We start from the raw sequence: 15,464 nt of genomic DNA on the forward strand, positions 1-15,464 counted from the left end.
TAAACAATTATTTATGAAAATAAATTATGAAAAATATATAGGAAAGCTTGTATCATTGTATGTAAGCTCCTTTTTAAATATTTTTAATGAAAATTTTAAATAAAATTGTAATAAATATATTATAAGGTAAATTATTGTTTATAAAAATAAATAATGAAAAATAAATATCATTATAAATATTATATTATAAATGTAAATAAATTAAATTTTTATTTGTTAAAATTTTAAATAAAAACACATTTAATGAAAATTTTAATATCAATTTTTTTTTTCCAAATCTATTGCATTATGTTTTCGAGTTAAATTTTGAAATTTAAAATTTGGATTGATTAAATTGATGTTTTAAGTTTATATTTATTAATGTGAATGTGATAGCTTGTTAAAGTTGGAAATTTCATGTCAAAATTTTTAATTAAACTCGATAGAAAAATTCAATGACATGAGGTTTAAGGGTTAGACCAACAAAACTTTAACTTGATAAAAAACAAGCTCAATTAACTTGAAACTGATAAAATTAACCACTCGAGCAAGTTGACCTGATTGACATCCCTAATCTCCAGTATTATCCTATTTAGTATTTGTATACTTAAAAGTGTTTGTCATTTATTATGTAATTGACACTTGTCTTATTATTATTATTATTATTATTGACCATTTTGTTCCCTCGACTATGTCGTAATTATCAAATTGGTCATCGACTATCAATTTGACCAATTAAATCTTCAACTATTGATTTCATAACCGATTTAATTCTCCGTAATTACCAAATTAGTCCTCGATTAGATTGATCGATGACCAAATCGGTTACGAAATCAATAGTTGAGAATTTAATTGGTCAAAATTGATAGTCGAAAACCAATTTGATAATTACGGTATAGTCGAGGGACCAAAACGCTCATTAATTCTTATTATATATTATTTGGAATGTGAGATAGTTTCTCCTTTTTGCAGCAGCATGGAAGGCTATAGAAAGCAGAAAGTAAATGGCAACTAATTGAAGTATGAACACCCATCCCACTAGGGTTGTTAAAAGATGGAAATATCATACCCTCCATCCATCCCCCTAATTATCATCATCTTTAGGTAGGTGTGGAATTTCACTTAACGTGTCACCTATCACCCACCACATTTCATTAAAATGCAACAATTACTATAATCTTCAGTATATCTTCGGTCATATCTTTAAAAACTTTACTATTAACCAATTACTTAAAGTTACACATAAACTCTATTATCGACCAATCAAAAAAGATTTTAAAAGTTATATCCAATACAAAAGTGACACTACACATTACTATTAATCAAAATGAGTTTTAAAAATATGTATTGAGCTTTTTGAACTTTGTTAAAAAAAATGTGTAATCCAAAATTAAATTTGTTAACACCAAGTTTGTTAATGTTTTCACAAGTCACAATACTCCTTGAGTTTGCTACTCTTCCTCTTTCTAATTAAACATCGTGTAGAGATGTACAATGTTTATCAACCCAAGGTTGATTTTCGTCCAACTAAAAAGACTCTTACATATATCTAGATTAGTTTGAAGTTCTTGGAGTCTTTGGAGTGACTAGATTTTGAATTGAAGAATACACTTGATAAGAACTTGAATGCTCTGTAATAACTTGTATCTCATTTCGTTCTTCTCCAACTTTACTCCCATATATAATGGATTTCAAATTTGTCTTTTATCCACTCGTTACGTGCAACTTATCCTTGAAATCTAGTTTTTAATTTGCACTTTCCAATGTAGTTTACTTATTTAGGCAATTATCTTCGTTGATTAACGTGCCAACGTCCATAATTAGTTGTATAGATTCCTCGTTTGCTGCTTGATAAAGAATATTTTGATACTTCTTGAAATTGATCTTTGATTCTAGACAATCTTCATTCTATGCCTTATAAGTTATGCTTCTTATCAACTTCTACTAATTGGGAATCTTTTGTTGTTCCAATCCTTTACTAATGCTAGATCATAGTAAAACCTTTGTTATTGGCCTTGCTTTACTTCTAATAAACTTCTATTGCTTTTAAATTTTTTTGTATATACAATCTCAAGTAGTAATTGTGATTTTTACCATCATTGAAAACTATATAAATGACTTATGCTAAATGTGGTGAGTGCACAATGTGGTTTAGCAAGCAAAAAAGAAGTGTTGGGCTAAAAGGATTGCTTCATTATTGATGGGTACTTTCACCCCCCTCCTTTTATCAAATTTAATTAAACTCTTACCCCTTACAACCAAAACAAAGCTTTTTGTAGATTTGAATATTTGTATCAAAGGATTCAAAGCTTCCAATAGTGGAAATTAGTTCTCAGTTTGGTTTCACGAGGACTTTACATCCAATCACTATATCTAGAAATAATTTTTTCCCTATAGGCAGCTCAATTGGTCACAATAGTGAAGTTCAAAGTGAGGAGGGCTCCTTGTGCACAGTAAGCAAAAGTCTAGCCTATGTGTTTAGCTATGTTACCATGATTTACATCTTCCCAGATGCTCTGTCGGGGAGGGGCGTCGGGCCCTTATGATTAGTATGAATTAAGGAAAAAAATGGTACTTTCCTTCCTTAAAAATCACTCTCTAATTTTTACATAGGAATATACACAAAAGATAATGTTAAATGCATATAAAGTTATCAACATATATATTTTATATGATTAATTACATGGCTTTATTTGATTAATCCATGACATGATTAGTTGATTTATGAGTAATCAATAAATATAAGATTGTGAATGTGTAAATTTGTGCACAAAGATCAGTGTGAAAATAATATTTTACAATTAGTATAGTTACAATCTTTCTTTCCATCTCAATTGTACAACATGTCTTCAATAATGTGATTTGAACCCAAACTCGTGATTTGCTTTGATACCATAATAGTGAATGTACAACTTTATTTCTATATATTTACGTAGCAGTCAATGCCATGTTTCGATGGTAAGATGTTGGATTAGGTTCTCCATACTTCTGTCGGACACATGCAATCAAAATTACTACTCTTGGTAAAGATGGATCCTATTTAATTTGCTTCTAAGTTGTGATAAGTGAGAGCTAGCATAAGTTAATTGACTGGTGGAGATAAATCGAGGGGTGGATAATAAAATGCTGAAATTTTTTAATTTGGTTAATTAGATAGTGACCATAAGAAGAATGATGCATGAATATCTTGAGGCTCAGTATCCATCAAACCTCAATTATTTTTACTTTATAAAGAGTAGGTATGTCTATCCTTCCCATATAGTTATCATTAGGCAGTAGTACGAGGTGGTCTAATTTTTGAGAAAAAATTGGTGAATGGGAATATATAGTCTCTCCATTTCCAAGCACTTAATGCCAACCCATATGCACCCTCAACTTTGAGATCAAAGCTGCAAGCTGGTCCCCACTTCCTTGATTTGAATGTGGACCCCTCAATCTAACAACGATTCATTCCATCCCATTTGTGTTTATTAGCTTGTAATATCCCCAACTTCAATTCAAGGTACACAACACTCCGACCCAACACTGCATTTAGGAGGATGTAAATTACGATATGGATAGGAGTGAGTTCGAGACTCAGTGAAGGTGACTGTTGACTCTTTGTGCTTCAGTAGGTTGGAAAAGTAGTTATGAACAGATACTACGTTGTAACTAATGAGTAGCATAGACGAAAATTTATTTTCCTACAAGTTAGTGTCACGTTTTGATAACAGAATGTTAATTGGGCTTGGCCTATCAAGACAATGCCTAACAATACGTGCAATAATACTTGAATATAATGAAGGATTAACATATAAATCCCAATAAAATTGTTTTTAATGAGGTTCTAACCATTATTGGTATTGGCCGTATTGCTTCTAATGCGATAATTTATAAATTTTGAACACTTAATTTAAGTGGAATCCCACATTTCTTTAATATATAATTTCTGAATTTGCAGCCCATCTTCCATGTCTTTCCATGTCCCTTTAGGTAATGTACTATAAGGTACATCTCACTATCATTGAAGATTTGAAGTGTTTAAAAATAACATGCTCAAACAGTCGAGCTAAGGCGGCTAAGAGTTCATGTAATTGAGTTTTTACTCAATAATGTTGTGTTGTTGGCTGCTGGCTTGGAAGGTGAGTCTAGTATCTTGCTATGAAAATATGGTGACAGTTACATAAGTATATGGAAATAAAGTTGTGCATACGTTGTTAAACGTTGTTAACTCTATAACTTTTAATGCAATGATAAGCTATTGATCCTAACAAGTGGTATCATTACATGTCACGAACAGACAGTTGATGAGGGTTGTTGGACGACAATTCAAAAGGGTACTATGAGAATAAATATTGATAGTACTCAATAAAATCTAAATACTGGAGTAACATAAATAGTGCAGTTGTGCCTAATATAAAAATATATCAGTATCAATCGATAGCGTAAAAATGATTTTTTATATATCTTTTATGAACAAATATAATATTATGCAAGTTACATAAAGTTAGGAAAACTTAGGTGAATATATATTGTTTGATACACATAATACAGTACATACCCAATAATTTATTCAAGATTCGATGTTTCATGTTAGGTTTAAACAACAATTTCTCAATGAGTTGTATCCACAAAAGCCCTATTGCCACTCGTGGTATGGTACCTTCTTCAAAGTTCAAACCCAATTTTATATCATGGGATATGCTATTTTTTCAAAAGTATTTTTTTTTATAACAAATTTGTTCTATATTAGATATGATTTTGAGTGAGGATGAAAACCCTCAGTCATATTATCTTAGGATATGCAGGGGATAAGTGCTGCCTTATGACCTGAGCTAACCAATTGTAACTTTTCTTCCCAAAATGTTGAATCTCCAATCCCAAGGGTTCCCACGCCCCTGCTCGACAAAACATCTAGGAGGATGTAAATCATGGTAACTCAACTAAATATAGAGGCTGCTCCCACATTGCTGCTGGTGAGACTCGATTCCTAGTTTTTCTTCCGAAACTTTACCCCTGTGACAACTGAGCTGCCCATACGGGCTTGTAACCTTGGTTTTACCAAGTTAATAATCTGACTAATTTAATTGAGGTTGTCCATATCTGATATGATTTGTGACACATTATTAGCATTTGTATTCATTCCATCTCCATGAAAGGCATGAATTAGTCAACCCTAATGCAAATTAATTAAATAAATAAAGTCTCATACGATAATATATAAAATTTGATATAATAAATAGCAGTACCTAAACATTTATGGGAACCAACCAAGACCTTTGTAGTGCAATCTCTTTCAGGTCCCATAACCTATCACATCATATATATTAATTTATTTATTTTCACACACTATATATTATTATATATATAAAAGAAAAACATCCACAATAATCCTATAATTATTTTCCATGGCAGAGTTCAATATTGGAGATTTCCTCAACTTGAACACTCCTCTCCCAGACAACCTAAATTTCTCCAACGATCAACATGGGATCATGAGATTCTCCAATGATGGATTTGAAGAAAACCACCACCAGAGTGCTCTTCAGCTCACCATGATGACTTTCAACAATGAAATCCAAATCCCAAGTTATGATCATCATCCTCATCCTGCACCTAATACATCTCCTCACTTCTTCTCCATGGAAGCTGGAGCCACAAGCCATGGCTTCACCGACGGAAATGTCAACCCGCTGTCAGAATCCGAGGGTTTAGACATCCCTCATCAGGCTTATCCTGTCAAGGTTAGTAAAAAAGTATCATCTGTTAAAAGTTGAGTTTTTAGTGGTGATCGAGTGAAGTTTGAGGATACCCGTGACTGTGTGACCCTAGGAATTCCCAACCTTCTCCTAAGCTCTGATTTTGCTCCTTGACTTGCCTCGTGCCCTTATGCTTTCGTTTTGTGCTTCCCTAACTCATTTTCACTTGCAAATTGCCTCGTTCCTTGCCCGATCAGGCCTTTGCCCAATCCTCCTTGTCTACCTTCAAAACCACTTCAATTAGGAGCGATTTTCATCTCAATCACCTTAAGATCCAGGCAAATCGAGATTAAATGAAGTGCACCACTAAGCCAAATTAGGTCTTATCATCCATCTATCTTTCATATATTATATAATAAATAATATATGTAGCATGGTACATATTTTTAATTGATTATGATAACATATCATGATAATCCATAATAAAGTTGAATTTACTTATAGATCATGAATGGATTTAGGCAAACTAAGGAATAAGTGGCTTAGAATTAACATATAAAACAATATATTTAGAATAATGTTTGAATATATATATTTCTCCTATATAATAAGGGAACAAGATTAAATAACTATATTATTGTGATGATAGAATTGTGGTAGGAAGAAGAGAAAGAGGAACAATGATAATGGAGAAGGTGATGATGGGAAGCCTAAAGAAGTTGTTCATGTGAGAGCCAAGAGAGGGCAAGCTACTGACAGTCATAGTTTGGCTGAAAGGGTAAGTTATTTCATTCATTACATATATAAGCTTTGTATCTATATGTAGAGGGTATATATGTATTACCATGTGTTTATGTATATTTGATTCAGACTCGATCAGATCTGTTACTTAGAACAAAATTGTAACTTATTACTGATCTATGGATCTCGATCAACCTATAATATACACAGAATATTATAATTCGATCTCCTTTCTTCTTGGTATCTTCCCACCTCTAATGTTTTAGGTATGGAGATCATTAAATTCAATTTTTGAAACTATAGTACATGTTTTAAACCTTAGAATTTAATGAAATGTGTACTAAAAAGTGGTTAAAGTTTGTGTAAATTGAGGATTGAGAAGCAAAAATTAAAACCTAGTATGGGAGAAGGTAAAGTAGTATTTCATGGCAGCTTTAAGAATTTTCATTGAATCATTTTTTTTTAATGATCTGATGATCTAGCAACGAAGAGAGAAAATTAATGAAAAGCTCAAATGCTTGCAAGGTTTGGTCCCAGGATGTTATAAGGTAATTAATTAAATCCCTTCTTAATTTTGTCCTCTTTTTTTTTTTTTTTTGTTCAGAATTTAAACATAAATTAATGTTAAAATGGTTGCAGACGATGGGAATGGCTGTGATGCTGGATGTAATAATCAACTATATCAGATCATTGCAAAATCAAATTGATGTATGTATATATGCTCTTTTTTTTTTTTTCTGTATTTTCAATTCATTTAAATTCTTTTTGTTTTTTTAGTAGTAGTTACTAATTTATTTCTTATTTTATAGTTTCTTTCCATGAAACTCTCAGTAGCAAGCTTATTCTATGATTTCAACTCATCAGATGTGGATGCAATGGACATGGCACAGGTGCACCTTCTTTCTTTCCCATCCTAAAGCATAAATAAATAAATAAAATTAAAAAAAAAACTAAATAATTGAAGTTAGCTATGTATTTTTCATCTTTAATGCAAAATCATGTTCTACCCTTCCAATTTTTGGTGCCTGGTTTTTGTTAACCAAATTTTGACTGAAATTATTTACAATTTGATCATTTTTGACAATATTTAAATTAGTGTTAATTTATATATTTAAGAACTACATTAAAAGTACTATTAAACATTAAAAAAAATTAAATTTAAAAGTATAAAAAATGTTATAGAAAATAACCAAAAAACAAAGAATTGGATTGACTAATAAATAGTATATAGAACTGATAAAATGAGACAGAGAATAATAATTTATATTATGTGTTTCAATGTATACACATATTATTAGTTGAGAATACAAGTATCGGATTATTTACATTTTATAGTGAATTCCAAAACTGGAACCAATGAATTGAATTGTATTTTAGATTCATAGAGTCTTGCTTTAATCAATTTTGAAATTTGAACCGTGACATATCTCACTTAAAATTTAACCTATAGATCGCTGACACTATCACAAACTTACATCGGGTCAAAACCCTACCTCATATACATTGTATATATACCAATTCAACTACTCCCCCTAAATCATGATGGAATTGAAGTGTGATTGTGGTTGATGTTTGTTGTAGGGGGCGAATCTTTATGAAGCTCAAGGGATGGGAAAAGCTATGGTTGAAGGGTATGGAGGATTTCCACCTCAGTTTCAAACATCTTGGCCTCTTTAATTATATATAGTACTTCTACTATCTACTTCTTGAATTGAGCTCCACTCCCTATATATATATATACTATTACATATTTACAACAACTTGAACAACCTCTTTTCTGTAATTTGGAGTCTTTTTTTATAAATACACAAATGTATGATAAAATATATGAAAGATGGAAGACTAAATATATTTAATTATTATATATGTGCGGTTTAAACTTTGTGATGCATACATTGGTTATATCCTTATTAGTGTTGTAATCCCTATAAATTGAGAGAGAAATTGAGACAGTATTTTTATAGTGATTTTGGAACTCCAACCACTCTTTTCCTAAGATATGGAGGTTTAATACAAATACAAGTGAAAAGTAGTCTTTCACACTAATTGTAAACCTAGCCAAATAGATTACTTCTTGTTTCCATTTTCGACAATTTCTAGAATAACTTTCTACACCAAATTGTACATTCTGCACGGTCTGATCTTCAACTTTAAGGGTCGTCCACCAAGTCACATTATATTTAGAGAAAATCTTCAATCTTTGATGAAAAAAGAGATGGTTTTTGTCTTAAAGACTCTAGGACAAACTTTAGATGAATCTTTGAAGCTCAAATTGCTTAGAATGGCTTTCAACTTTGCTCACTTTTACACCTTTAACTTCTCATTATAATGCTTCATGAGGGCCTATTTATAGAGTTGAGGAGTCGAATATTGAAACCGCGTTGAATCTATTTGTTGGCACCTTCTGTGATAGTAGGCCCAAGAATTGCCATCTCTTCATTTTTTCATTGCATGTCATTAACCTTTGGACTTCACCTAATACCTTTTAGGTGAAAAGCATCGGTTTGTCCCTAAAAGTAGCTCTGCAGACTTTTTGAACATATATTGAAGTTAGGAGCCATGAGAAATGTGTCCAATAGTTCTTTTTCAATTCTCAAAAGATATTTCATATATCTCGTATTGACATCTGTCGAATGTTCTTCTGTCGGTAGACATGGATTTGTTGCCCTGAGAGGATTTATGATACCATGACTTAGACAGTTCTTTTGATTTCAGTGTCTTAAAGATGATAAAACATCTACCAGAAGATCTCTAGATGATTTTTATTTTATTGAAAAAATCACTAATTGAAGATCAAAATGTCCCTTGTATTGAAGGACATTTAAACAATTTTGTTGATGGGGGACCAAATATGATCATGCCACAATAATACTAGGATCAAAAGAGATGTTCTGGAAAAAAAGGGACTAAAAATGGATTATCATCTATAAATCTAAGACAAAAAATGGAATTAACTCTAACAAAAACTTTTTTTTTGAAAACAACTCTAACAAAAACCTTATTTTAACATTTTTCCTAACGAAATGTTATTTCATATATTATAAATTCGTTCGAAATTTTATACCCTAAAACCAAAAGAAAGGGAAAGGCAGCTAGCGCAGATAAAGGTATAAGATATGTAGGTATAAAGATTCCAAAGAGTTGGGATTATTATGGCCAAATGTTGAGGAAGAAAGTGTGGGGAGCAAAGCACAGTGATGAAGAGTATGTTGCTTTCGACGAACAAAAGAAAACATTAGGAGGGGTGTCATAGAAAACTTTGATTATTATACTTCATCGATTAGAAATGTCAACAAGGTGGAGACATACAAGCTCATCCTAGATTGTTAGAATCAAGCATGCTTACCATTACGCTGACCCTCTAGGTGTTTGCCTAACATATAGATCGACTTCCACTACTTAATAGCTATCATTTTAATACGATCTTACATTGAACTTGCAATAGATCATGAACTACTTAAGATTGAATTATTAGTCTTTTTACAGATTTGATTAGTCTTCTGTAGAGAAGACTACTATTCCTCAGAGCACAAGCAATCTAAAACGTGACATCATGAATATCGACTTTTTAAAGAATGGTCAGTGATACAATCACAATTGATGAGGAATATTAAAAAAATAAAAAAAAAAAAACCTTCTAGAAGTATACATATACAAAATTACTTTGCCATTGTTCCACCAGAATGACACCAAAAAACTGAATGAAAAGACATTATACCATGCATGGTGGTGGTGGTGGCATCCACGAAAGGTGGCAGAAAAGCCAACCCCTACGCTAGCTACTTCACCTCTAAGGGCTTTAAGTCGAAAGAAACATTCATGAGAGAAGGCAAAAAAAAAAAAAAAAAGGTTGAAGAACTAAAAGTGAGCAAAAGCTAGTAAGAATAACTCAATTTCGCATATATAGTTGTTAGAATCAAACTTAGCAAATATGCAACTTTATTTTCTTATAACTTCACACATAGCAATTTCCTCTTAGCACCAAGCTACCATCGATGCCTCTGTAGTATCTATATCTGTTCATAGCTACTTTTTCTATCGCCTCCATTGATCGAGGCTTGAACCCACCCCTTTCCATGTGGGAATGCAACCGGGTGTCACTAGACCACAAGGTATTTGGCCATTAAAAGTGAAATTTGTTAAGCATATGATATATATATAAATATAAATATATAGCATATTTATTAATTTAAACTTTTAAATAGTACAAAAAAACATCCTTTAAAGGTAACTGGAGACCGTCGCCGGAGTATCACTAGTGCTTGCTATAGTCGTCGTCGAAACCCTAGTAACTTGTTATTACGGGTCATTAACTGGTTTTGGAGCTTCATTACACGAAAATAGCATGTTCGTGGACTTAATTGTACATTTTAAAAGTTTAAGTGTTTAATTAACTTTTCATATAAAGTTTAGAGGCATATTTGACTCTTTTCCCAATATTAATTAATTCGTTCGAAATCATTTTGCTATTTCCTAAAAAAAGGGGCAAAATAATAATTTGAAAAGCTAATGGACTTTTGCTTATTAATCAGTCTGGATCAACTTTGTAATTTCTGAAACAGGCCCTCAATTCAAAAGTAGGAAAATATTTGGGCTAATAAAATCCATTTCTACTTGGTGAGGCCCAAATTTGTAGCATTGAAGAGAGCTTTGGCCCACTAATAAGGAGTAAGGAGGTAGTCTTGATGGCAAATTATTATTTATGTATTGAATGTACACTATACAAAAGAAAATATATAATTGATGGGGTTATGGAGCTTAGGATCCATTTTATTAGCAAAGTCTTGACCCAAGAAGAGCGAATGAAGGTTCTTGTTGAGCTTAAAGTGGGGAAAGAGGCCCAAAAGGTGAAGATGGGTGCAACTATACACATGTCTACATTGAGGGTAGGGATCGGAATCAAAATATCTTAACGAAGTGTAGCTAGGGGTTGAACTCGTGACTTCTTTACATAACAAGGCACCCGCTAACTAGCTGAACCACTTCACCTTGTGCATGAAGATGTGCTAGCCTATACTTGTTTTTTGAGGGCGGTGACAACAAAATAGTGGAGGGTGAAAATGAGACATGTAATAAGGCTAAGGTTAAAGGCTAATGAAGAGTGAGAATCACCCAACTTGTCATCAATTGTAGGAAATTCCAAACACTATATATATAAGAGGCCTCATGTCTCCTATTTAGATATCATCTTTTTTTTTTTTTTTTTTAGATATCATCTTTAGATTCACCACATTCTAACTAATTTAGTGGTGTCTTGCCCTACCTTTCTACAAGAATACCCAGGTGCTCCTATTTTGTGCATTCGTACTTGATTTATGGTGGACCATATCTTGATAAAATTATCAATAGTAAATATGATAAATAAAATAAATAAAATGAGATTAAGAGTCAAAGTTATATTACTTTTACATGTTATATATGGAGAAAATTGAATGGGTAAAAAGTTGAATATGAAATCGTTTAATTATACGGAGTAGTTACTTTGGTATACTAGTAGACCACACACTTTTAACCATGCAAATTTACAATGAGTGGAAGTATAAATTGTTGTTGAAAATTTACCCTGCAAAATAACACATCCATAATTACCATCCATCATCCTTAATAATATTTATCATGCATGCTATTCCATTTTAACGTGCTTTGACTCACTTTATTTATTTATTTATTTATTATTATTATTATTTAATGTGAATTATTATTTTTTATCCTTTTTTTAAAATGACAAGAGAAACTCGCAGTCACTTATCAAAGGTGTGCATTAGATAAAATTCACATTGTAATTCTGACCAACAAAAGTTTAAGAAAATAAATCAATTTAAATTTTTCATAACTGATTGATTCAAATCAAGAATGTAAATTAAATATACCATTTTCACTTTTTACCATCTCCTTTCCCTATATGAAAGGAGTGCTAAACATTGTAAGTCCTACAAGCATTAGAGCGTAGCTTGTTAATTACACTTGTGGTAATCAAGACAGTACAACATAATTAAATTAGCCATCAAATAGGCTCAGTGAACTAGGTAGAAAGATGTAATTCCGCGTAAAATATACAGAGTTTTATACTTGAAATAATTGTATATGACTACTTGTTTTTCATAGTTCTTAAAGTCTATAGTTCTTTGTATATACACGCCGGTCTATACATATATGAATTTAACTATAGATATTATTCACGGGATGAAGAGGTAATTAGTTTGACTTCAAATATTTTCTGATAGAATTTGATAAAATTAGCTTGTATAATTTAAAGACGTATTGTATTAGAATCAAGTATTTACCGCTATGTAAAAAATTTAGCCATCCAAGGCAACACCCAACAATTCCCTTCTTAGCACATATCAATACTAATTAATAATTATCATGATAAAGTGTTTATCAATATGCCAAAATTTATAACTATTAGCGAAGATATAACTCTATACTTGATTATATTTGTATAGTAACCAATGTCATGTTTTTATGACAGGATATTAGACTTAACCTTCCAAGCCAACACCTAACATAGTATACCTAGCTAATTAAGTGTACTAGGTATTAATAACACTAGTGCTAACAATAACCGATATGATATAACCTAAAACAAAAATTTCATTCTTACCTTGCATGGGCGTCTCAGTTCGTCCTTGTGTGGTAGATTGTGAATTATGACACATAATTGAGCCCTGACAGTCGCAATATGAGAGTTACACCCAATGTAATGGACTCCTTATAAAGTTGTTGAGACGGGTCGGCGGGATGGGGTCCGCCATATACGGGCCTAAGGGAGGCCGTCCTGCCCTGCCTTAGGCTCGTGGGCTTGGGCAAGGGCCCATCAAATTTTAAAAGTTTTAAATTTAAATACTATGTAAGAATTAATATAAAAAGTTAATAAGTGTATACTAAAATAATTTGAATAGTTTAAACATATATTGATGCTTTTGTAATTTGCTAAACACAATAATAACTAATAATATATAATTAGTCCTAATAAATAATCAAATACATAATGTATTAACCCATAAGTTAATAACAAATCATTTATACAATGTACTAATTACTCATACCTACATTTTTTTTTATATAAACACACACACACACACATATGTGTGTATATATATATATATACACACACATTGTAGTTTCATTTTATGCACACTGTAGTTTCATTACAACATTTAAAAAAAAAAAAAAAAAAAAAACTAAGCGCGTTGTAACAGAGTTAACTGCCACTGTTTCTTTTCATTAAAAGAAATGATGTTTTGACCATCGTCCACCGTATAATAATTGTAATTCGAGGCATTAAATTCAAATGCCCACCCTGCCCTTTCGATGGGGCATGACAAGCTTGCCTGGCGGGCTAAATCCCGTTTTGAAGGCTCTAGCTAGCTAGTTTTTTATGGGCACTAGACACTAGTCCAAGTCCTCCATTATCAAATTTGTCGCTAAATTACCGTGATTTACCTCTCTATTATTCTGTATCGGGATGTGAGGATCCTAGGATGATAAAATTTTGCCTTGTATTAACAAAAAATAGCATGCATAGTTACATTCATTTTTATTACTACCGATACAGATCGACTACCAAAAATTATGCACAAAAATTCAGATACATCAAACAATTCAAGAGCCTATATTAAAATGCAAGCATGCAAAAGGCTGGCTAACACATAGTCACATACTCCTCTCATTGTGCTTCGCAAATGACTATAAATTAGCAGTCCAAGAAACAGAAGCCAATGGCATCAACTTTTGGTAATGGGAACAGCAGAACCACTGTTTCAAGTATTACTAAAAGGCATATGTATTATTATTAAAATAATTATAATTATTGTTTATTAACAAATTAAATTAAATAAATAAATAAATGATCATGTTTTTTTTTTTATTGTGTTCTGAAGCAGTTGAGTTCTATAGGATCATGCGCAAAGGGGAACCGCACGCGGACTGACTCATTCTCAGATCATTTTTTACCAAAAAAATATTAATTATTTTTTAGAGTAATTTAATTAAGTGGAATTGTTTAATATAAGTGCATGGTTGGTTTAATGTAGTAGCTAGTGAGTAATATAATTATTTTTAAATTTTTAAATAATATATTGTTTTTAATTGTAAAACTATATATTAGAAGACCCTTCCAAGGCACTCATTCTCTAGCTCTCTTTTCTATGTATTTGTTTGTCTTTCTCTTACCACTTTACATTCCCCTTGGGATCCTCCTCCATTCCCCCATCATCATCCTTTCCAATTTGTTTACTAACATTGTTCCATAAATTGTGTTATACAATATCATATGTTAGCAAATTGTTTAGTGTATTTTCAAGTAATTTATCTTGATAATATTCGTGTACCTAATGATAAAATCTTTCACATGTATAACGCGGGTGACACTAATTATAATATTATGTACACTTAATATTGACGCTCAGTGTAAATTTTACTTGCACTTAGGTGTACTATATAAAACTATTACTTGCGGCACTTTTAACACAATTTACTTAATTGCACTTCGATGTTTAATTATTTACGAAAATGTCACCACTTTTTTTTTTTAAATAAGTGTTTCTGATCCGTTAGATCTAGACACTTAGACGGCTGTGAATGGTTCTAATTATATATGGCATTGTTTTTGTATATTCTCATATGGATATATTATTATATATATTATTTTAAATGGATTTATTATTATAGGTATTATTTTTAGAATTTAAAACTTTAACTTAAAAAAGTTGGATTAATAAAAAAAAAAATCAATTAGGTTAATTATGTAATACAAAGTTGGATTTGATTAACACTTAAAATTTTAAGATTTTCAGTTAAAACTGTTTGATTAATTGATTGCACACTCCTATCCATATGAATTGCATTATATATATATATATATATATATATATATATATATATATATATATATATATATATATAATTGGTTGGTAAACATGAGCGAGCTGAGGCATTTTGGAAGGATGAAAAGGAGGTTTAGTTCTCGAGATGTCACTGCTCATGTGTACGTTTTCATCGTTGAATACGCCAACAATGATGACCGGCCTATCTAGCTAGCTACTAGAGAAACATAGCTGCCTG

At 31.4% G+C, this 15,464-nt stretch overlaps 1 protein-coding gene across 1 annotated transcript; it reads left to right on the forward strand.

Annotated features, from left to right (window-relative positions):
- Positions 1–5,362: 5,362 nt before the first annotated feature.
- On the forward strand, positions 5,363–8,289 carry LOC116004415 (transcription factor bHLH75). The gene is made up of 6 exons (XM_031244455.1): positions 5,363–5,702; positions 6,307–6,435; positions 6,881–6,946; positions 7,038–7,106; positions 7,208–7,288; positions 7,980–8,289. The coding sequence occupies exons 1-6, from the start codon at positions 5,367–5,369 to the stop codon at positions 8,073–8,075; spliced, it is 777 nt and encodes a 258-aa protein (XP_031100315.1). The 5' UTR covers positions 5,363–5,366; the 3' UTR covers positions 8,076–8,289.
- Positions 8,290–15,464: the final 7,175 nt, after the last annotated feature.

This window comes from Ipomoea triloba, chromosome 14 (genome assembly GCF_003576645.1).
Source record: "Ipomoea triloba cultivar NCNSP0323 chromosome 14, ASM357664v1".
In the NCBI taxonomy this organism is placed as follows: domain Eukaryota; kingdom Viridiplantae; phylum Streptophyta; class Magnoliopsida; order Solanales; family Convolvulaceae; genus Ipomoea; species Ipomoea triloba.